Source organism: Histoplasma capsulatum, genomic scaffold, assembly GCF_000149585.1.
Source record: "Histoplasma capsulatum NAm1 scaffold_1 genomic scaffold, whole genome shotgun sequence".
In the NCBI taxonomy this organism is placed as follows: domain Eukaryota; kingdom Fungi; phylum Ascomycota; class Eurotiomycetes; order Onygenales; family Ajellomycetaceae; genus Histoplasma; species Histoplasma mississippiense.
This window is the reverse complement of record NW_001813982.1, coordinates 5,236,814-5,260,163: the sequence shown is the minus strand read 5'-3', so window position 1 is coordinate 5,260,163 and position 23,350 is coordinate 5,236,814. Positions and strand designations below refer to the sequence as shown.

Here is a 23,350-nt window from a genome sequence, read left to right as displayed (position 1 = left end):
ACGCGACAACCTGCAGCAGACAAAAAGCGGTCGATCATATAAGACGCGTGAGGAAGAGGGTTTCGGGGAGGAGGCGGACAACGGGTATGGACCTCAATGAGCCAGTCAACAAGAACGCCACGCAATCCCCACTCGAGTTCTTCTTGGTGGTAGATGTAGTCCGGGTTGGGCATGGTCTGGGGTTCAATCTTTTTTAGATAATCGAAGATTTCAATTGCATATTCACCCCCCATTATAGGATCATAGAGGTCTTCAGTGTCAAGGTCCAAGACCTCTTCTTCTTCCAGCGCGACTTCTTTTCCATCGAGAGCTTTCTCCAAAACGGCCTCCCTCTCGTTCTCGGTCTTCTCGATTTCAGCCTTCTCCGAATCGACCTTTTCTCGAGGTGGCTCCTCAACAGCGCTTGCAGCTTCGGCTCGGGTTGGTTTTTGGTTTGATTGACGCTTCGTTTTTGTGCCTCCCAAAACCCCAGAACCACTGCCCGGACGTTTTAACTCGGTTGTTTCTCGTTGTTTGTTGGTATCCTTCACAGCTAGGGCAGACCGTGATGTGTTTGTTCGACCAAGTTTCTGAACCCCAGCACTGTGCGTGGAGGCTTTGGAAGTCAAACCAACGCGTGAGGTAGCTGGCTTCTTCGCCTCTTTGGTACCATCTACGTTGTCCATCTTTGCCATATTACTAACATCCCCCAGGGCGGGACGTCTCCGAGTGGTAGTGTTGGCGGTATTGGCAGCAGATTTCTTGGATTGCAGTGGTTTTGTAATTGCTCCATTTGAGGAATGAGCATCCTGGACACTGAGAGTAGCAGTCTTTGCCCGTGTTAGCCGCGTTGTCGCTCCATTTTCGTCATTTTCGTTCGTGACACCACGCTGGCGAAGAGCCCGGGCCTGGCAAGAGGTATCAATACAAAGACCACAGAAGCAATTATCATGAAAGGGGCGATGTGTCATTGTAATTTGCCATATCCCCTTGAGTGAACAGCAGAGGAGAAAGGGACTTACAGGTGGCATCCTGAGCGACGGAAAAGCTAAGAGGAACGCGTCAAATCGAATTGTACGTTCCAATATGGACTAAGAATGGCGTTACGTGCAACCGTCTAATTGCTACTCTTTCTGCAACACGATGGGGTATTAGAAGGAGAAGACGCTGTGATAACACGTATGAGGGGACTATGTCGCACCAGTTGTGGTGTAAATTTCATGGGGAAAACGTCGTGGTTTGAGAGGGGCGGATGGAAGTATTGTTGTGGTTGCAAAAACACCTTGAAAAACCAGAGCAACAGCTTGGTCCTCACCAAGCCCTGATTGTTGACAGCCTTGTTAGGCACAACTTTCCCCAAGCACACGAATTCGAACGCTGAAAAGAACTAGGGGACGGGGGCAATGGCTGAGATGTGAGCCTTCTTACTATATATTTAGAAGTAGAAATGAGGTGACAGTGACTCGCACGTCCGATGTGTTTGGAGCTTCTTTCGCGTGGTCGATGGCGCCAAGAGAATCAAGAGCCGCTCCACGAGCATTCACGCGTACACGGAGGCTGTAGTAGCCGAGAGGAGTAGAATAAGCAGTATGATGCGTGGTATGAAGTGAACAGCTAAGCAGTAAATTGGGATGGGATGGTGAGGTATACTGAGGTGATGTGATGCGGGCGAGAGGACTACCTGGACAGATGCGAGGGGATGGTGATGGAGGTGAGAGAAAGAACACACACATGGGAGCAGGAATTGGAGCCCGTAATGTGCGTGGTTGCGGACGGGAGCGATACTTAAACGGTATGCGAAATGTATAGCGGATACAAGTACTGAAGCGTAACAAACCGCCCCAATACAAAAGATACACTCAATTCCGGTGTCCGTAGCGGTAAGAAACTGTAAGTGCGGTACGAGAAGTACGTCTTGGGCTCTAAACAAAGGATGTTGGCCGGGAAACAATGCTGCTCACGTGCTGGTTATGGCTTGTTTCGTGATGTATTGAGACCAGCTACGGCGCCAGACACGACGAATAACCTGTAATATACCGTATTTAAATTACCCCACCAAAAAAAATCAACCGGCCCGTGGCGGTGCGACCCATCCGTGGCTGGAGATACTGTCAGCTCTTTTGATCATGTGACACCCGCTAAGGAAAAGTTCTTGGGCAGTGAGCAACCAGAACAGATCAACTGCCGTTGAAGAAATAGCCCCAGCACATCAGCATTAATTGTAGTGGCAAGGGACTGAAACTCCCTTTGCTCCAATCAATTGGGTTTGCTGGGTGTGTCTGAGAATTGGACTGCCTCTTTACACCTGCCAGCAAATTTGGAACCCTCCGCTCTCTCCTGCCCATCATGCTCCAACCACGCCTCCCATTGAGGAGCCTACAGAACTCCTGTAGATGCCTCTCATCAATCACCACTCGCGCATACTCCAGCACACTCCTCCAGAAGCCAGATGGACCAGCCGAACCGGAAAAGGAAACTCCTAGTTTCGCTTTCGCTCCTCCTCCAATGAGGGATAAGGAAGGGCTTGGTATTCGATCTTATACACCCCGCACGCCCGGTCTCAGGCATCTGCGAAGACCAATCAACGACCACTTGTGGAAAGGAAGGCCGGTGCACAAACTCACCTTCCCGAAAAAAGGCCATGGCAAAGGTGGCCGGAATAGCACTGGCAGAGTGACTGTTCGGCATCGTGGTGGAGGCCACAAACGGAGAATACGCACCGTCGATTTCGAGCGGAAGGAACCAGGACCCCATACGGTTGAGAGAATCGAGCATGATCCGAATCGAAATGCGCATATTGCTCTTATCAAGTCCAAGAACACGGGCAAATTGAGTTATATCATCGCTGCTGAGGGCATGAGGGCAGGTGATGTTGTCGAGAGTTACAGAGCAGGTATCCCCGACGAGCTATGGCAGAGTATGGGCGGCACAGTCGATCCCGGTGTGCTAGCTGCCAGAACTGCGTGGCGAGGGAACTGCCTCCCCCTTCACATGATCCCTGTAGGCTCATTGATCTACAATATAGGATTAAAACCGGGAAAGGGAGGACAGTTATGCCGGGCCGCTGGTACCTTTGCAACGATCACTCTAAAAGCAACCGAAGAATTGCCTGAAGAAATACAACAAGCGGAAAGCGTATCTTCAGAAGAAGGAGACGCGAAACTTCTTACCCTACAGGAGAGACACAAACTCAAACAGCTTGCGGACCATGTCACCATTCGCCTTGCCAGCGGTGAAGTTAGGCTCATCCATAAGGATTGCTGTGCAACCATCGGCGTCGCAAGTAATGCCTATTTCAAATATAGATCCCTTGGAAAGGCTGGACGAAGCCGATGGTTGAATATCCGTCCGACAGTCCGAGGCCTCGCCATGAACGCAAAGGACCATCCCCACGGTGGTGGACGAGGAAAGTCGAAGGGCAACGTCCATCCAAAAAGTCCCTGGGGCAAGCCAGTATGTTTTATCCCCCCCCTTCCTGGTTGTCCCTTGTTTATATGCTCCCTTCCCTTCCCAATTGTCTTCTTAAAATACAAGCCCCATTTTATCTTTACTTCTTTACTGATTTGGCACCCTCTTCTCTTTCATCTACGTCGAATTACAGGCCAAATCCGGATACAAAACTCGACCAAAGCACCGCGTCAACAAGGCTGTCATTATCCCGCGCGTACGGAACCAAGGCAAGCGTCGCAGAGGATACAATTAAGGCGCTCCCATCGGACCACCAGGTCAAAGTCCATAGATTCCCGGCCTTTTTATTTCTTGTTGTATTACAAATATACAAAGCTGTCCCAGTTCCTCGCCGGTCCCAACACCCATTTCGAACATGCTTGTATTCATTATGGAAACTGTATATTTATATTAACAAAGGCATTTTATCACAATTATTTGGTTTGGAATCTACCCCTTCTTTGTTAGAATGGCCGATTAGAATAGTCATTTCCTGTTTATAGAGATCCCGTAGTTCTGTTATTCATTAAGGCTACTCCTTGCCTCCCCCTATGACCAATCATGGTTGGCTCACGTTATGATCAGCGGATGCGTGGTTTTGCTCTGCTCTTCCATTTACATCGGGAGGAATGAACATTGGTATTTGATTTTCTCTAAGATGCTTGTGTGTGTTCTACGCATTCAGCGGGGTCTTCCCATCGAAAATATATTGCACTTTTTTACTTCTCAAACCTTTCGTTTCCGATGCAATACATGATAAGACTCTGTACAATATTTTGTCTTGCCTCCCTCACCTAACTGCCGATCCCCGATAGACGTCTTGCTTGTTTGTTTGTGTTCACTTTCTCTTTCGTCTTCAACTACAAACCAAAATGGTATTTCCGTTATTGGCATTGTCCATTCATAAAACAGGGCCATTCTACTGGTTCGAGAAGTGGCGGAAGCGGAATTCCTATTATTTGCAGACCTGATGTAGAGTACATTGTGATAGATCTAAGTAATAGGTGCGGGCCCGCCCTAGGTTTCAGCCATACATCTATCGACAGCAGGAAACTAGCTCGAAGATATAGAATAAAACAATAAAGAAGCCGGGTATGTAGAAACAGAAACAAACAGATGGAGGGGCTTATCTTCTGCGTAGAGAGAACGTTTAGGAAAAAAAAAAAAAAAAAAAAAAAAAAAAAAAACTCCACATATAATACAAAAGAAGCGAATCACCCAACTCCACGCTTATGCAATAAAACACGATTTCAGAAATAAATATGGTGGTGACAAAAGTAAAAATTGCAATAAACCAGGGTCTCCCCACGCGCAGCCCCTTCCTTTTTCGTCTCATGAATCGCTGCCCATCGCCATCGATGCTGGCGTATCCCCAATTCCCCTACACCGGTGAACTAGCTTCCTGATAAACTCGATATTAACAGCATGTGCGTTCGCCAGATGCAACACAAACTGGCCCTCATCGAGACAGCTATGCCAACCCGCACAATCACCGAAGGCATGGAAATCCCATAAGTGCTGCATGCGAACGTCCCTGTCGAGGTAATGGGGCCTGTCGAACCTCTCGTCACAGGCATTGCACCAGTCCACGACCAGCTCGCCATGCTCACCCTCACCCTCATCGAAGAAATCGGCAAGGTTTGTAAAATCAGTGATCCGCGGACACGTGTAAGTGTCTCTGGGCTGGTGCCATAGATCGTAATGCTCGAGGCTGGGGTGCAGCACGTGGCAGAGCTTACAGGGCTTCGCTGCTGTTCCCCGCTGGTCAGCAGAGGTACCTATCTGGTTTATGGAATCTTGTAGCGTGGGGCGCTGTAATGTGAGTAGCGACTGAAGATCCCAGTATGGTGGGAAGTCGACGGGCATGGCTGACCCCTTCCGCCACGGGAATGGTGATTTCATGGGATCCCACAGTCGCATGGTCTTGCCGTTGCTGAAATGTTCAGCAAGGTGGATCTGTCGGTCTTCCCAAGAGCGGAGAAGTTCGTTGCAGAAGCCGCAATTCCAAAATACGTTGGCGGCTCCTGGCCGCCCGCTGTGTTGATTGGAGTAGACACTGACTCCAGCGCTTTGTGCGCTAGGCTGGCGGCGAGGAGAGGAGCTGGATGATTGAGGTTGTGATTTGGTTAGAAGCCGGCGGCTATTTTTATCTCTACTCAACCTCGAACCCAAGGAGTTGGTTTTGTCGGGCCTTGCTTCTTTCCCTTTGCAAGGTTGGCTGAAGTTTTCTAGGTCTTTCAGGTGGAAATTTTGTTCATGCCTGAGCCAATCTCCCTTGTCTTCACATTGGATCAGGCAGAACGTGCAATGAAACTCCTTTAACGTGGTGAGTGGCGTTGTTGCTACTTTAAGAGGCAAACGAGGCTTCTCGATGGAAGAACTGGCATTGGACAAAATGGACGTTGGTGGTTTTGGGGTCGAGCGCTCTGTCTCCCTTGTGAAAACGTCCGACGTAATTGATTGGCTTTCACCATGGGCTGCTCTCCCCGTTTGAAAGATATTCGTAGGACTTCTCCGGTTTTCGCGATCGGTATCGACATACCCAACTTGGGGTGTGTCTTCGTGATTTGATTCTTTTTTTTGCCTTCGCGGAATATAATTCAAGACTTGCTTGAAAGTCTTTGACCACGATGATATTCGGCCTTTTTCTGTTTTCTGAATCATGTCCGTTGTTTGGAGCTTGCTTCGAGTGGACGAGTTATTAGAGTTTCTTGAGGAGGTTTTATTATGGGATGCGTGTATATGATCCATCATATGCTTTGGCGTCCTGGGCGCAGAACTCGATGGCCGTTGTCCAAAGGGTGGTGGTTCTGGCGGTGGAGGATTCTCAGGATTCTCAGGAGAAATGAGAGGAGTTAGATTACTTGGACCATTTGGATAACCGTTGGGACAGTGATTGAGGATCCGAGGTGGCCCGGATGGGTGTGCCGTTTTTAGCAGAGGTTGGCCACATGGCTGTATTGAGTTGTGATGATTCTCATTAAGACCTCGTAGTGTTATCCATGTGTCTGAAGTGTTGCTCGAGACCTCCTTCTGGAAGTGATCTAAAGACTGGGCTTCAGAGTGAGGGTGGTCTAGACTGTAGAACAATGAGTTAAAGCCATCAAACAGAGATGTGAAGCTTGTTTGACTTACAGAGTCTCTGATTCCTGCATAACCAAGGATATATTATCGTTGCTTTTCTGCAAATTTGGCTCCTTTCCCATGGTCTGGGATTCGGGAGGTGTATTGCCTTTGGCTCGCGCTGATGGCAGCGAGCGGAAAGGTCGAGAAAAGTTCGGGATCATCCCCAAAAATTCAAGCTGCAACCACATCGCGAAGTTAGACACACATTAATCAAACGAGGGTTGGTCCTTTGAACATTATCACGCTCTTGTCAAGGAAGAGCACAGAAAATCTCACCCCACAGTAATCCTGCTTAAGTTTGATTTTGTATCTTTCATCAGACTCAAGCGGTGTTTGGGGAACCTCGAATGTAAGCTCATGCCAAAATGCTTCTGAAACGAATATCTAATATTGACCGTGTTGTTAGCAATTAGAATTGTTCCCGTCGAACCAACACACTATGAACCTGTCTGATGGTGGAGAGGTTACGAACCTCCTGTGGTTGCTCTTGGGTTATCCCATCAGCGTTCCCATATCGTCCAGAGTCGTGGTCAAATGGTGAGGTCCTATTGGGGTTGTCATGCAAAGAAACAACATCGTCATCTACAGCAACGTGGTGATCCGTTGAGGTCGAGATCCACGAAGCGGACACTGGCTCTAGACGTGGTCCAGTTTTGCTTGTCGACATCGTGAGTTCTTGACGTGCGTGTGAAGTGGAGATACGTTGACGCTGGGGGTTGCTCGGCGCCAGCTCCGAAATCACAGTATCATCTACTCACACCATAACGTTTTGGCACCAAATGGGGAAGAGCCGGAGGGAGAAGAAAAATAGTTGCAGGCTTCCAAAGGGAAGCGGGAGCAAACCGAATATAAAATATAGCATCTTGGACTCGCCCGATGCCAGTTTTGAGAAAGCCGCATCACAGCCTTTCGGCCAGTGTAGCATAGAATTTGCCTTGTCTTCTGGCGAGCCTCACTGGCCAGCAGGTCAGCTGCTGGCAGGAGCTTTTTGCGGTCAGAACACGTATAAGTTCGTTCAAATAGGCAGCGCTGCAGGTATCTTTTGCACCGCTGCGTGTTGAAGCGCTATTGGTGGTTCAACGTAAGTTCGCAAGGTTCTGTATGCTTCTCTGCTGCGAGGTCCAAAGGATGGCGAAGAGGGCATTTTTCTTCATCCCCAAGCAAGCCACGTAGAATTAACTACCCTGACTGCCTAGTGTGATTGGCTTTAGTTCCTTTGCCGCACTCTTTTGTTGTCTAATAATGAATGAATCAAATGTACTCGAAAGTACCCGGACAGTCGAGCATCTCAGGAAACAAGGAGATGCGACCATTATCATCATCACAAATATCCCTGTATACAATCATATATTGCCATCTCCATATTTACGGCTTTCACCTGCTGGACTGACAGTAAATTTCTGCTAGATCAGGTTCCGTTGCGCATCCCTGGTGGCCGCATGTTTTGACAGTGCGATCACCCAAAGATGCTTCGCTCTCTACCTTGGGCATCCATCGTTCACCACCAACAAAGGTTCTTGCATACAATCACTTTGTTGAATCTGTGGCTTTAGGATGTGTACGGTAAATGAATAACTTCCATCCTTAACCTCACGGGTTGTATCTAAGTAATTCGGATATGTAACTGGGTGAACCCGAGAAAGATAGTCACAAACTTGCCTAAATAGTATTCACCGGAGGCTATTTTACCTTTCGCCAGACTCGTTTGCCTTCTAGAATCACTTGATCGGTAGTATTGGTATGAAATGGAAAAGCCGGTTCATAATCAGAAAAGTACGGCATCACAAAAGTCTGCCTTAGTGCACAAAACGGCTGGTAAATAGTTTGTCTCGAGTGTTAGACATGTCCTTCACAAAACTTACTTCTTCATTCTAACATTTCAGAAACCTACCCTCGACGAATACATTGTATCCACTCAACGAATCTTGCTCGCTCGCTGGTTACTTATGGTCTCCCCGCGGTATATTGACTTGTCGCCTCTAACCAACGAATCCTTCCACTGTTTACAACAACCCCGACACCTTCAACTCGGGAATTCCCTTCCTTAGTATTCTCATGGAACACAGACAGTTCTCTGATAGCCGCTACTCCCTATTCAATCGTGATGAGCAAGTGGTTTGTGTAGCAATACTTTGCCTCCCTCAAGAATTTAAAACACTGTCACACCAGGAGAATCGACAAGAGACGTATCGCCAGCCTTTGGTATTGGCGACGCCATTAACCCATGAGCTGTTGGTAAGCTTCTGCTTATTTTTAACTCGTAGTTCTTGAGCGCAGAGTCGACCCTGATGACTATGCAAGATTGGGATCTAATGGCATCAATCACTGCCACGTTGATGCTACCGAAAATTGTAGCTGATGGATATATAAGGTCCCTTGAAGGACGGGGGCCAGGCAGGGAGGAGGAATGGAATGATGAGATATCTCGAATCTACAGGCGTTTTCTTCTTGGGCCATTTCCATCACAATGGCTAGTTGTTTTGTATTAATGTCATGTATGTACTATTCTTATTAAAATTGGCGAATTTTGAAGGGGTATGATTAGCCGGATAAGGGGTGTAATTATCAATCCCCTTGAAGGTGCAATCTAGAAGTGTAAACTCCATAACCGCAATGTAAAATTGGTTGAGGGGTGAGAAGGTGTGTAGGTGGATTTTCACGTAGGTGGATTTTCACGTAGGTGGATTTTCACGCAATTGATTCCCCAAAAGGCCTTATGACCTTCGTTCCAATTCTGGAATGAAAATGTCATGCTTTTCTTGAATTGAAGGACGGCTGCATCCTGGTGATGGTAATAAGCACTGGTTTGTGATTTTCAGTCCCAACCTGGAATTGCAAAAACCAACAAGGTCCCTGAGATGCACGGCGAGTACATAGGTTCATATATGGTGTTCGATTGATCACTGACAAGCCCGTGTGGCATGAAAGAGTAGATTGAGGATTCGATCCAATGGATGCTGGAAAACTATGATTAGTCAGTAGTTAAGCCCTAAGGAAATCGATTCTCGGCTCGCACCAGATACGGACTGTTGACATAATGGACGGGTCAAGGAACCACCAAGAAACCACCAAGTGCCACAAAGACAAGGCATCCACGATGACGTCCTTTGAGAGGAATGGAGGCAACACTAGCGCGCCTATGGTGTCTTGGTACTGGCCAGAAGTGCCGAGATTGTTGATGACAGATACTAGTACGAGCGCAGCACTAAAAACATGCGCCTGGAGGAACATTTACGGCGCCCAAGGCAGCACCGTTATCAACAACTCTGAACGTGGAATACAGGCCCCGCAAAGCATGTCCTTATATTTTCGATGAGAGCCTGGACAAGCGACCATCTCGCAGTCAATCATTGCCTGCTCAGGCATCTTAGCTCCATCCGCTCGCCGATTACTTTTCTTCCCCGCAAGTTGATGCACCTCTGGTCTCAGCTCCATATCGTCATGGACGGTGTCAACCAACCATCAACTAAGTTATCTGATGTTCGGTCAGGAGAACTACAACAAAGTGGTCCCTCGGGACAAGATAGCGTGGCTCATCAGTCGGAGCCTCCCACACAGATTGGAAACGATAGCAGTCCAGAACCTCGAGCCAATGGAGCAAACCAAAGCACTGCTTGGGTACCTCGTCCCAAGCGGATAGCTTGTATTATATGTCGAAAAAGAAAGCTGCGATGTGATGGTAACAAACCAAGTTGCGGTACATGTTCCCGCTTGGGCCATGATTGTGCCTACGATGAAGTGAGGAAAAAGAGTGGCCCAAAGAGGGGTTATGTGAAGCTATTAGAAGCAAGATTAGGTATCACCATTTTTCCGAGCCCATGCTTCCTGTGTCTAATCACAGTTAATTGTGGGCCATTGCTGATGTATTTGTTCCCTCCTTGCTTTAGCCCAAGTCGAAACCTTACTCAAATCTCAAGACTCCGGGGATGTCTTCCAAAAGTCTCCCGTGCCCACAGATTTCAACCCTCGACCTCCTACCTCTGGCAGTGTGGCTAATAGCATGGCCGATGTTTTCCCCTCCTCCAACCCAACAGGAAATTCACGTACAGTTCCCCTTGACCTGTTTGGTGACTTAAATTCCACTCAGATCAATTTGCCGGATGATAGCATTACTTCTGGGGGGGATTTTTCATGGGAAATGATTGGACTGGGTTTGGAAGAACCCCTTCCAGCTCAGGATGTTATTGATGAGTTGTACGTGCCACCCCTAAGCTCCAGTCTGCCATCCCACATGAAAATATGGCCTGACGGATGATTTCCAGGAATGAGATATATTTCCAGAAAATTCACCCTTCAATGCCGCTCTTACACCAACCGAGATACTATGCTGCAATGAATCTTTCACCTAACATGCGGCCTCCTGTATGTTTACGATATGTAATGTGGGCCTTGGCTGCCTCTGTTACGGATAAGTATCGAACATTGCATCCTCATTTCTATCAACGTGCACGAAAATATGCCGAGTTGGACCAAATGAGAGGTCTTGGCGAGTCCATGATCACCATTGCTCACGCCCAAACTTGGATCTTATTGTCTTCCTACGAGTTCAGGTTGATGTTCTTTCCACGTGCATGGATTAGTACAGGCCATGCGATGAGATTGTGTATGATGATGGGGTTACATCGTCTCGATGGTAGCGGTCCCGCAGTTAAAATGTGCCTTGGGCCTGCACGAGACTGGACTGAGCAGGAAGAGCGGAGAAGGACCTTTTGGATAGCTTTTTGTCAAGACAGATATGCAAGTGTGGGTACGGGATGGCCCATGATGATGGATGAACGAGATGTAAGGAATATCCGTGTCCCTCGGGAAACAAATCTTTGACAAGTGAGCGATGCTAGATTTTAACCAATCTTCCTGCTTCCGATGAAGCATTTTTCAACTCTAAAATGCAGCAAACTTACACGTTGGCGAGTTTGACGGCTGGTGAAAATATTTCAACGCTGTCGTCTCTTGCGGGCCTTGTATTAATCGCATGCATTTTTGGCCGCAATCTCCATCATCTTCACCGGACAACGCCAGGTGATACCGATCACGATTTGAATGGCGGCTTTTGGAGAAGGCATAGGGCCTTGGATAACATCCTTCTCAGCACATCTCTTGCATTACCTAGCCATTTGCGATTACCAGAAGGCATCAATGACTCGAGCGTCGTTTTCCTTAACCTCTGCATCCATTCTTCAACAATCTGCCTGCACCAAGCAGCTATTTTCAAAGCGGAGAAAAATGATATGCCTAGCCAAATTGCAGCAGAGGGAAAGCGACGAAGCATAGTTGCTGCAGATCAGATAACAAGCATAATGAAAATGGCTAGCCATATTGACTTAACACTAGTGAGTGCCGTAGTTGACACTTTTAACATATCTGTCCTAACCGTTTTTAGATCAACCCTTTCGTTGCGTTCTGTTTGTATGTATCATGTCGGGTATTCTTGCAGTACCTGAAGTGCCGACCAGATGACGGATCAGCTCATTCATCCCTTCAATTCTTACTGGCTGCCATGAATGTTCTTAAACATAAAGTCCCCCTCACAGAATCGTTTCTCATGCAGCTCGATGCGGACCTTGAAGGACTTAGAGGTAATAGCAAATCTGAAACACAGAAGTTCGCTTTTGGTCTACGGTACGGCGAGGTAAGTCCTGTGGGCGCGAGCAAACTATTCTGGCGACCTGGAATAATGTCGTCAAGTGATATAATTGCGTTTAGAACCTAACAATTGGCCGTTTAGAAATCTCCACAAATGAATGACTCTTGTGGAGCATTGAAAACGATTTTTCAGGAACATGACCTTCAACCGCCGGAGAATCTTGCCGTGTCATCGTCATATGAGCAGACCACAGCCCCTCCTGTTATGTCCTCGCTACCTAATCGGTCAAAACCATCAGTTGGATCGGTGTCAGCTTCCGGGAATGATAACCATACACATGGAGTGAACGTCGGGTCATTTTCACTTCCCACAGATAAGCACTTCGTAAAGTCGATGGCTGTGGAAATGGACTTGTCAGAGGCCAGCACCATAAGCGATCGCCAGTACCTGTCCTCTGACCATCCGACCCCAGGCACAAACCAGTCATCGAGCAGTTCGATTTCCCCGCGTATTATAGACCAACCATCGCCCCCCGTTCAACAACACCACAAACGGCAACAGCTCCAGAGACCAAATCCCAATGCATATGTCCCCGACCTCCCTCCCTCCCAATTTGAATCCAGCCTTGACAACAATACTGGAACTGCTTATGCAAACTACTTTACCCCTGGAAATCCACCCCCAAACACCGCTGGATTTGAAAACCCTTTTGCCTTTCCCGCTGGATGGAACACTCGGGGTACCCACCAGCCATCCTCGGCATCTACCTCTGCAGAACTCGTTGATCATATACCAAACCTTGACAATATTACCTGGCCTGGTGGAGTAGATCCCCTGTCCTGGGAAACCTATCAGGGCTAATTTCAAGGTTGCACCTGGACCTTCGTTCGATCATTCACTTCCTTCCCTTTTTTTTCTCATTATCTTTAATTTTTTTTTTTTTTTTTTTTTTTTTTTTTTTTTTTTTTTTTTTACAAAAAAAATGAAAATGCCCTTTTCTTTATACTTGTTGTATTATACTAATCCCACCTTTTGGACTATGTGGCTCTCAATTCCCCGGTCCCTTTATCAAGACAGCAAACCTTCATTTATATCAATTTATATGGAAGTCAAGATAAATATTGGAAAAACGTACAAATTCGGATTCTATACTCACTTTGGGCAATTTTGGAGGACTGTTTTTGAACGGAAGGGAGTCAGAATCTGCAGGCTCTGTATATCTCTTTTTTGTAATTTGGCCTCTTCGTTTTTCTTTCCCGTTTCATTCTTTGACTGGGTTTATTTACTTGCTTCTATGCTGGATTTGATCAAATATGTAACGAATTATAGTTTAGTTCTGAATAAACTAGCTGTTTACTCATATCTCGCCCGTTCTGTCTCTTTGTTTGAAACAATGGCCAGGCTTCCTACTATGGTATGCTCGTATGAAGTTATGTAGAAATGATAAGGGGAGTCTGACTATTAATTTTGGTCATTGCTTATTTCGATATCACTCATCGTATACATTTTCTCTGCAGCTAGAAAATGCTTCACGTTCGAAACTCCCAGGAACGTTAATAATAATTATTTCTAATAATACTAAACAGTGAAGGTGCGTCGATCACAAGGCCTTTCGTGCAAATCAACTTTACATCCTCACACTTGGGGTCAGGGAATTCTTTGAACCACATCGGCTAAAAATGAAAAGGTAAAAATACGATTTTCATATGTATAGCGCGTCATGAACGTATATTGTGATATCTAGATGTATAATATAAATAATTGAATAAATTCCCTTAGAAGTGGGGGAGAAAAATGTACCTGCTTTCAAGAAGATTAGAACAGTCATCCCTCAATTTTATCTGGCTCGTCGCTTGTACTGTATTTTCCCCTTCTGTCGAAGATCCTGTTGAGGAATGGGAAGCCATTTCAAGTGGTTACTATAAGTCTCCCATAGCCCGACGCTATTGAGTGTCACAACGATCCACTCCCCGCTCCGACAATCCTTAACCCACCACCACTACTCCCCATCCCGTCAGCGGTGACAGAATAAGCCAACCAGTAGCGAGACGGGTGCCAAGCGACAGCGGGAACGCCGACTGAAGTTCCAGGGCCGCTTCCAATTCCAACTACCCCGTTGGCTCCAGCCGCAGAGCCCAGTCCTCCTGTAGGAATGGTATATACACTTTCTCCCGTTTCAGCGTGGAAAATCTCGAGCCCAGAGCCGCCACAGCCGGGCTCGTCGCAAGCCCCCACGATAAATCGACCGTCCCAGCTCCAGCTGACGCCCCTTACGGCGCCGCCGTTGGCACTTGATACGGTGCGTTTGCAGATCCAGTCTGTGGTGTCCCAGAGGGATATTAAAGCGTCACTTCCGCCAACGGCTAGGTAGCGCGATGTAGGGCTGAGTGCGATTGAAAGACACGCGGATGTGTGGGCATGGATTGTGTGGAGGAGGTTGAATGACGGGTAGGAGACGACTTTTACGGTACCGTCACCGGTGGTGAGGAAGAGGTCGAGATCAGAAGTATTAAGAGAGTGTGAAAATGCGGTAGCGTTGGTTTGGACTGGTTGTGGATGTAGCGTGAGTGCCTTGAAAATGTTGGCCGGGGCAGTGGTTCCGGAAGGCGTTTGAAGAGCGGGGGTAGACGGAGACTCGACTGAGATGGGTATTAATGTGTCATCCTGTAGGTAGGGGACAGATATATAAGCCAATTGAGCATGATAGAAATGAGCCCTTTGCGTTCCGAATGATGCTGAGCAAAAAAGCAAGCCAGTCAGTCACGCTTGTGACTGTACGATCTGCGCGAACGAACCTTCCTGCCCACGAGTATTACGCTTCCATCAGCAGTCCATGCCATCGTAAATGCCTCGCCTCCTACATCCACGCGGCTAATACACGTTTTAGACCGTACATCCCAGAAACGGACAGTTCCATCACTCGAGCAGCTTGCCAATTCCGATTCTTTGACAGGGTTAAAGGTAACCTTTTCTATACCAGAAGAATGTCCACGCAGCTCCGTCGAGTACTTTACATGTGTGCGCTCAGGGTTCCAGATGCGTAGGGTGCGATCCACCGAGCCGGTTGCGATCAAGCTGCCTGTCGGATTCCATGCAAGGGTACGAATGCTGTATGTCCAGAGTCAGGTTGAAGGCTTCAAGATCAATCGGAAAGATACAACCCTAAAAAAGAAGAAGCATTGATAATTCATACGTATGAGAACCCGGACCTCGCGCCGCAGGGTCATAATAGCTCTGAATTTTCAAGCTGCCAAACAATTGGCCAAATCGGTCCTTTGGGACCATCCGTCGAGATGGGGCTGGGGGCATGATGGTGGATGGCAGAAGCCTATGCCTCTCAACAATATAAAAGGCGGGAAATTGCGTTAAGTTCGCAACATACGTTAGGATATGCACATGGTTACAGAAAGGGTTGTGGAACGTTGTCGCGATGGCAGCGGGGTTTGGGGATTCTTCTTCGGTGTCGAGTTTATCAAGAGCTTCTGAGAAACATCGCGGGCACGGTCGCTCGGCTAGGCGCTGCCCATAGGGCCATGGGCGCTTGCGCTTAATCGCTTGTTCGAGACAAACGAGAACAAACGAATGTTTAATTTATCCCAAGATTGCATGCACCTTTGGTGAAAACTCAAACAATTCACTTTTTTTTCTTCGTTGGCATGCATGACATTAACAATTGATGCTCTGAGGTTAGATGACCTAGCAGCTCACAAAGGGAGTTATGGTTACTAGTATATAATGATAACTCTTGGAAGCCATCAAACGTCGAATGGTGGGTTCGTTTTGAAGCCAGGATCGGCGGCGTAGGGTGCTCTTGCAACAACTTCAGCTAAATACGTACAGCTTGTCTCTGTTGGGGCCGGAGCGTCCATATCTTATATTGTATTGAGATGCATTAATTAACTATATCGACACTTCAATAACTCATGTAGAAGAATAATGAAAGCGATGGAGGCTTAGCATGGAATTGGAGGGAACAATGCTTAAATTTAAGCTTATTCTTAGGACTTCCCGCGCAAACTAATTTTGACCTCACTCACACTCTGATACCAATTGTTGGTTCGCGATTGTCAGCATTTCAAGGTCTAATAGCCAAAGAAAATAGGAAGGCAATTGCTGGCAGGATGTATGAAATAGATGACCCTGATTTACAAAAAGAGAAATGCTATACCACGATTGGGAAACTACCTCCCTTTGTTGATCCCCAGCAGCCGCCTATCAAAAAATGTCCCTTTTCCTCCATCTCTAAACACCCTTTCGTGCACTCTGTAAGTAGGCCTTCTCAGTCTATCAATTGAATGTTTTAGTGTCAGCATGTAAAAATAATTTCTATGGAGTTGGTTTCTAATATGCAGTTAAGATATCCCTCATCCTGCCTAAGGAAATTTATGACTCGGTTTGGGATTTCATATCCAGCCGAATTCAAACTCCTCAATATGCTAAAGTGATCATGCCGTTGTCGGTTTTGGTGGAGCGTGATTTTTTCAATTGTTATATTAAAACTGGTATTCGAGATCTCCCATTATTTCATCTGGATGTGTCCTTTATGCCAACCACTACAGCCCAGTGCTTTGTTATCTAATGTCAATGTATAGGCGATATCCTCTTGATCTCCGAAGGCAGAAGCGGTGTGGATAATGTGTACACCCTCCACAATGGTTTGTCATCTTCTCCCTTTTATAACTAGAGAGTCACAATACTATCACAATACTAACGCATTATTCCAGGAGTTCTCCGATTAGAGTTGGATAAGAATTCATTTGAGCGCGCCGGCCTGGACGGCAAACCCAATCCCGTAGTGGAGGGAGAAAACACGTCAAGGAGAGATACGGTATTTTCATTTTGTTTCTTCATTTAACCCGGAACTGCTGGCTAATTTACACATCTAGCCGTGGAAATCAACCTTAGGCTCCCATCAATGCTTCATGGGAAGAAGGGCTTCGAGCGGATCGTTTGGGCTTTCAAGAACGTACTAACAACATCTGTAACTTGGTTGTTCTGCGACTTAACCCCGTCACCAACTTACTCAGAAGAAGGTAAAAATTCCTCTTCCATTCTGGCTCTCTACCTTTTCCTCTTTGTCGTAACATTTCCCACACAGATGCACCGATAAAAAAACACTATCCCCAGATATTGCAGTGCACCCCTGAAGTGAATACCCTCGGGTCAATCACTGTTCCACCGTTATTTTTATCAGGTCTTGAAACTGGCACTGGACTAGAGTTCCTCCACGAAACTTGCGACGAGATTCAAGAATGGCTTGGACTGGTTTTTCTTAATTCTCCACGCGTGCATGCCAACGATACCATTGATCCATACTTGAGTCGCTACGCTCCCCCGAACCAAGATGAATGTCGGCCAGTCAATCTAGTTAGAATTTCCTGGGAAGGATTGCTCCCTTCAGCGTGGATAACACAGCTATTTGCATTTACATTGTGAGTTCATCCCATGATTTCGCCATCTGTTCATCCGGCGGTCGATCGCATTACAAACCTGAAGTCTTGGTGAACTGCCCACATCCCTCCGCCCCCACTTCCGAATCCTTCAATAAGCAATTTATCATCATGAAAACTTGTTTCTTCTTCTAGAAATCCGCTAATGGTGACCAACAGGCGGAAATTCACCTTTGGGCTTTCGAAGTCTGATGGGTGGTTTGCTCTTACATCTTTGGCGCTAGGCAGGGAGGCGGTGGAAAGCAAGGACGGATATACTGTTTTGTTCCAGCCGTTGAATAAAGAACCTACTGGAATTCAACAATCAGAAACTTCCGCGGCCGGGGAGAGACCCCAGCATCAGTTTATCTGCTGGGAGTACGCAGGGGCCTCGTCGTATGATTAATCGAATTAGTTTGAGGCTTGATATTTGCCGAAATGACAAAGATAAGGACTATATTGTGAGTCGCATGGCATTAATGTTACACTGTGATGATTTATATAAAACGGAAATCGAAGCCCCCTAAGTGACTTGGCAGATTGGCCGAAAAGCGATAACAGCGCAGGAAGAGTATCGAGCTGAGATTATCATCCAACGTGTAGATACTAGTTAGACCAAAATACAAAGGCGGATAAGACCAAAAAACGATATCAATCATAACCCAATTAGGCAATCAAGCTAGAAACGCTATGTCAAATTGTTCATCACATCACTCAATACCGGTCTCGTTGCTACAATCTTCGCACCGTCCACGAGCTTCCCCCCCAGTTTGTGCGGCCTCTTTGGGCAAGCAGATGATTGTCTCTTCTTGACTGGGCTCAACGCCATGCGATGTTTAGCCTTCAGAGGACTCTGATCGGGACCGGGGCTTTTCTTAGCCGGGCTCTTCTTCTTTGGACTGATTGAATTTGATCGCATAGCTTCCGTGATTTTAAGCGGACTCAACTGCGTCAGCCCGTTCTCCATATTTTCAAAAACATGTTCTTCAACAGCGGTACGCGGCAAATCATACGTCCATCCCTTCGAATCCATAAGGTGGACGAATTTTCCTAGTAGTTCATTGCCATCACGGAGCGTATTCTTGCTTCCAATAATGAGCAACTTGGTTCGCGCGCGAGTGAACGCGACGTTCACACGTCTCCAATCCCGAAATAATTCGCCAACATTCCGCTCTGAGTTACTGCGAACGCAACTCATGATGATAATTTCTTTGTCACGGCCCTGGAACCGGTCTGCCGTGTGCATTTCGACGTTGGGGTGGTGGCGGAGGTTCTGTTTCAGGAGGGATAACTGGCTCCGGTAGAGAGTTACGATACCGATATCCTGAGCTGAGATACCTACGGAAAGGAAAGATTCGACCAGCTGCGTGCAGAGCACGGCTTCGATGTGATTTATGATACGGGAACCCTTGGATGACTCTACGGCCTGAGGTTGTAAAGGGTCAGTATTGACAAGCCTGGTTCTTGCGACAGGGTCGAGCAGATCGCGGATCCAACACCGTCCATATCGGGATCCTAGGCAAGAATTTCGGAGGTTGGGAGACAGCGATGATGCGTCGACATGGTGTTGTTTCAGCCCATGGAGGTTGGGGATTTTGAGGTAACTTTTGGCAACTTCTGGTGTTCCACACTTGAGATGTCCGGAGTATATAAGGGTGTTCGAAAGGAGCAAGATATCCTCACACATTCGATATTGATGCTCCAGATTGACAACAGAGGCTGGATGTAAATCGCAGAGAAGTTTAAACAAACTTACATCCAAGCCACCCTCCTGAGCCTGCTTATCCTGAACGAGAGGAGGCAGCTGATAGTGGTCTCCAACAAGGATGAACGTTTTCGCCATACGAATAGGACCTAGGCAAACCGGGAGAGTTATTTGGGAGGCTTCGTCAACAATACAGAAATCGAACATGCGGCTGTTAAAGATAGGATGATTAATTCCCAAGCATGTTGTCGCCACGATCCGGGAATTTTCATACATATCCTTCAACTCCTCTATCGTCTCTTTGGGAGTAGCTGCCAAGTCAGCAAACTTTCGGATATCTGGGTGAATTTTTGTTGTGGCACCTAATCTCAAAGTGCGGATGTTGTCGTCCTTTATTTTTAACAAAATGTTGTCCACAGCAGTATGAGTATAAGAGGTAAGAAGGACGCTTTTGCCTTGAGATGCGAGAGCCCGTATAAGATGGGCTATGGTAGTTGTTTTCCCGGTTCCTGGCATCCCTAAAACCAGAGCATAATCATTTGCGCTCATTACTTTCTCAATCGCTCCCTTTTGGTCAATATTTAGCTCGGTTCCAGCAAGCCATGGTATGGTTGATGAAGAAATTGAGTTGAATGAAGGAGCATGGCCATCAATGATCAAATCTCTGAGCCTCCTAGTTTGGGGCATGTTCCTGTCCATCATGCAGACAAGATTATTTCGGACGGTGGCCATTCCATTGCTGAATTCATCTTTGTCCAGGCGGTACAAATTAGTGTCTTCAACCCTTTCTGGTAAAATTGTCGATTCAGAGCCGCCGGTTTCAATAATCTCCATGATTCCTGTAAAGGCTTGATGTCGTTCCGCATCGAAATTTGAACACCTCATTCGGGCATTATGGAGACGCCTGTCAACTGCAACGGAGATCCGCTTACGACTAATATGCGTGACGTATCCGTTGGCGAGTGCGAAATGGCCCTTTTCATCAGAAACAACGATAGGCTCCCCGACACTGAGCTGTGAGTCCCCGAAAGTGAAGTTTGAAGGTGGTTTGTGCTTGTAAAACGTATACCTAAAACGATTAATTTTTGGTACACTGGTTTCTTCGTAGGCAGTGCCCGGCTCGACCATAATATTACCGAAGCAGCGGCCAACCCCCTCGCGTTCATTACTTAGCATGGTCCATAACTCCCTTCGAAATTTAATGATATCTCGCTCTTCCATGGTCAAAAGCGCATCCCATTTCTTGAAGAAGTTTTGGTGAGAGGGTGTAAGGTGTCCAACAACTTCAAGGAAACTACTTCCCATTCCGCTGCTTTTCCCGTCTCCGTCATCCATAACTTTGTGGTAGATGAAGCATGAATTTTTAGCGTAGCACTGGTTGCATATCCGTGACTGTTTGAGCATTGGAGGTAATTTTGAATTTTTATATATGAACTCCGCGAGGCGGTTGCGCTGCTGTATCATCTGGCGGATTTCGTTTCGGATAGCTCGAACTCTGAACGTCTTAGTTGATTCGAGATAATAAAGTAGTCCGAAAGTCACGTCAATATCTGTACGTGACTGGTTAGCAAATCTGATTTCTCACTTGTGTCCGCCAAACATACCGTATCTGTCAGAAAGAAGTAAGGTGTACAATGCCGTTTGTGCCCTGTGAGCCTCATTGGAATGGTTCCGTCCAGTTTTTAGCTCGAATGGGACAGTAAGCGTTTTCCGCTCTGTGCCTTCCTGAACGACGACTTGCACTGTCGCATCAATATTGCCTTTTAATCCGTACATAGGAGACCATATATGTTCCTCGATTTCAAGAAGTTTGTTGATGCTCAAACACGAACTTGTTCCATTCCTGTCTTCAACGATCGACTCTCTCTATAAGTTCGTCAGCATAGTTGTAAATTTCCGATCTAAAGAACAGGGCCAGTTCATACCGTAGGGTGAGATCGCATGAATGTTTCTGCCCATGCTTGGAGAGCCGGCATTTTGCTCATTAAATACTCGGTGGCTTCGGAAAATTCGACTTGGATCTCATACAAACTCTCCACATAGTGTTCTAAAGTGCTCGAAATAACTTCACGCAACCAGTTTAAATCCCATCGGTTCGCGCTCGCGGCGGCCTGGAATATTTCATGAAGAATATGGCCATAAACTTGCGGCTTGTTGGCCTCGCTAGTGGCTTTAACGCGGTCTTGGAGAACAGCGCGGCGCGGACAAGTAAACGAATCCGCCAACACCGTTGCTGAGATAAGATGATCAGGGTGAAGGATTATCAGATTCTCGGAATTATCCAGTACGCATTGTCCCATGAGATCAAAGCTCCCGATGAGGTGGATATAAGAGCCTTTTGCGCATGGAGTATCATACCATGATTCCCGCAAACTGATAGCTCGATTGTTATTCGTTTTCTCCTCCTGAACAAACAGAACCTGTTTTCATATTAGCATATGATAAATTGAGGATACAGGATATCAGAAATCATACTCTTTGAGGCTTTAATTGGCCTTTGCAATTGAGATATGTATCTTCTGCCGAGTCAAGTATGAGATACCGATTAATCGCCTGCGGTGATATATGATTCTTTCGACGACTTAGTAAAGGTCTTTAAAAGGAGCTGATTGATACACGGGATGACCAACTTGACTCGAAACATTCGTACCAGCAGTCTTTTGCAATGCAATCCCAATAGACCCCAGGTCGATATCCTCATCGAATTCGTCATCGGAAGTGAATGTCGCTCTGTCCAAGGTAGAGGTGTCCGCTTCATTCTTAGAAGCTGCTACTTCTCCGAGGTCATGAGTAAGGGACCCTTCTAAAATTCTGCTTTCCTGTTTGTTTGGATTGGTCTGTTCTCTCAAGTCATAACGTGAGAGAACTTGCTCCATTGCCTCAGAGAATTCGTTGTCACTATCGTGAAATTCTTCAACATCGTCGGAATTTGTATGGGCGTGCGAGGTGGGCGACATGGGGTGCTTATAAGGTTTGTTGGGGGAATTGATACTAGGATCAGGTTGGAGATGCACGGTGTATGAAGCTTTGAGCGTTTCATTCTGTAGAGCATTAGGAGACGGACAAATTCCGGAATGGATGGGATTAAGCTGATTGCCAGCTGCCCCAGCAAATTCAAGAAAATCGTCATCTAGACCATCTTCATCAAACTCGGACAACATCGCATTCAAGTCCTGTACGTTGTCCATAGCGTCTTTGTGAACAGGATCGCTGGACACTACTCTTCTCGCGCTTCTAGAAGGTGTATCAATTGGATTGTTTTCATTATCATTCGTATATTTTAGCGATGATCCTGAGTATTCCGCCATATTATCAGAGCGCTCTGGTAAAGGAGTGGAGCTAGATGGGCCAGAAATTTCTTTTCTCGGCGATTTCAAGAGAGTTTCTTGTATTTTCCCAACCAGGAGGCTGATCTTGGATGACTTTGAAGTACCCGCCCCAAGGAGCGAGCTACGCGATCCAGCAAAAATGTCCTGAACTCTCTTCACAGCCTGCTGTGCATTGTCGACTCTTCTTCTCTTGGTATTAGACGTCGGCCAGTAGACATTGCAACTATTTGATCTGCGAAGCGTCGACAAATCCTTACCTGCTCGAACGTCTGCCGGGGTTTGCGGTGAGGAGGCGATGAGATGGTAGAACTGAGGTTTTGGTGCATCACCACCAGGGTTTCCCGTGGATTTTCCGATATATTTGCTCCAGAGGTCCGCGGCGATGTCATGCTGGGGCGTTCTCAGGAATCTCTGAGAGGGTTGTGGGCTTGACGCATTGTGTGTCGGATCCACTCCCAGAGGGGAACTGGTGGGTGATGCACTTCGGTGGCGCTTTTGTCCAGTTGCAAGAGGCGAGCCTGAGACGTCTCTAGGATTTGTGTTGCATGGCTCATGCTTCCAAAACACATGGTCTTCGGGAGTGATAGCTTTTCCTGGAGCTCTATTGAAAGCCTCCTCTGTATTGCTGATCAGATCGGCCAGGGGGATTCTATGTGCTGGAGTTTGAGGCAGCATCTTTTCGGGTTGGATCTCTTGGCATATCAATCCGTTCGATTGCGTAGCGGGCGCTGGTAAGTCGGGTGGGATCCTC

General features: G+C 46.9%; 6 protein-coding genes across 6 annotated transcripts; 3 read left to right on the top strand and 3 right to left on the bottom strand.

Moving 5' to 3' along the window:
• Window positions 1-105: 105 nt before the first annotated feature.
• HCAG_01478 (predicted protein) lies at window positions 106-1,010 on the bottom strand (the record flags this gene model as incomplete). The annotated part of the gene is made up of 3 exons (XM_001544381.1): window positions 106-176; window positions 227-887; window positions 1,002-1,010. The coding sequence occupies 3 exons, from the start codon at window positions 1,008-1,010 to the stop codon at window positions 106-108; spliced, it is 741 nt and encodes a 246-aa protein (XP_001544431.1).
• A 1,315-nt stretch (window positions 1,011-2,325) lies between these two features.
• On the top strand, window positions 2,326-3,682 carry HCAG_01477 (mitochondrial 54S ribosomal protein RML2; the record flags this gene model as incomplete). Its single annotated transcript, XM_001544380.1, has 3 exons — window positions 2,326-2,920; window positions 3,005-3,432; window positions 3,581-3,682. The coding sequence occupies 3 exons, from the start codon at window positions 2,326-2,328 to the stop codon at window positions 3,680-3,682; spliced, it is 1,125 nt and encodes a 374-aa protein (XP_001544430.1).
• An 8,173-nt stretch (window positions 3,683-11,855) lies between these two features.
• HCAG_01476 (predicted protein) lies at window positions 11,856-12,997 on the top strand (the record flags this gene model as incomplete). The annotated part of the gene is made up of 4 exons (XM_001544379.1): window positions 11,856-11,882; window positions 11,933-11,958; window positions 12,136-12,181; window positions 12,329-12,997. The coding sequence occupies 4 exons, from the start codon at window positions 11,856-11,858 to the stop codon at window positions 12,995-12,997; spliced, it is 768 nt and encodes a 255-aa protein (XP_001544429.1).
• A 1,092-nt stretch (window positions 12,998-14,089) lies between these two features.
• Window positions 14,090-15,445, bottom strand: HCAG_01475 (conserved hypothetical protein; the record flags this gene model as incomplete). The annotated part of the gene is made up of 3 exons (XM_001544378.1): window positions 14,090-14,800; window positions 14,932-15,244; window positions 15,330-15,445. 3 exons carry the CDS (start codon window positions 15,443-15,445, stop codon window positions 14,090-14,092), a joined length of 1,140 nt encoding a protein of 379 aa, XP_001544428.1.
• A 1,138-nt stretch (window positions 15,446-16,583) lies between these two features.
• HCAG_01474 (predicted protein) lies at window positions 16,584-17,109 on the top strand (the record flags this gene model as incomplete). Its single annotated transcript, XM_001544377.1, has 4 exons — window positions 16,584-16,608; window positions 16,729-16,791; window positions 16,861-16,964; window positions 17,023-17,109. 4 exons carry the CDS (start codon window positions 16,584-16,586, stop codon window positions 17,107-17,109), a joined length of 279 nt encoding a protein of 92 aa, XP_001544427.1.
• Window positions 17,110-18,253: 1,144 nt separating this feature from the next.
• HCAG_01473 (conserved hypothetical protein) lies at window positions 18,254-22,988 on the bottom strand (the record flags this gene model as incomplete). The annotated part of the gene is made up of 5 exons (XM_001544376.1): window positions 18,254-20,820; window positions 20,875-21,136; window positions 21,196-21,690; window positions 21,901-22,443; window positions 22,857-22,988. The coding sequence occupies 5 exons, from the start codon at window positions 22,986-22,988 to the stop codon at window positions 18,254-18,256; spliced, it is 3,999 nt and encodes a 1,332-aa protein (XP_001544426.1).
• Window positions 22,989-23,350: the final 362 nt, after the last annotated feature.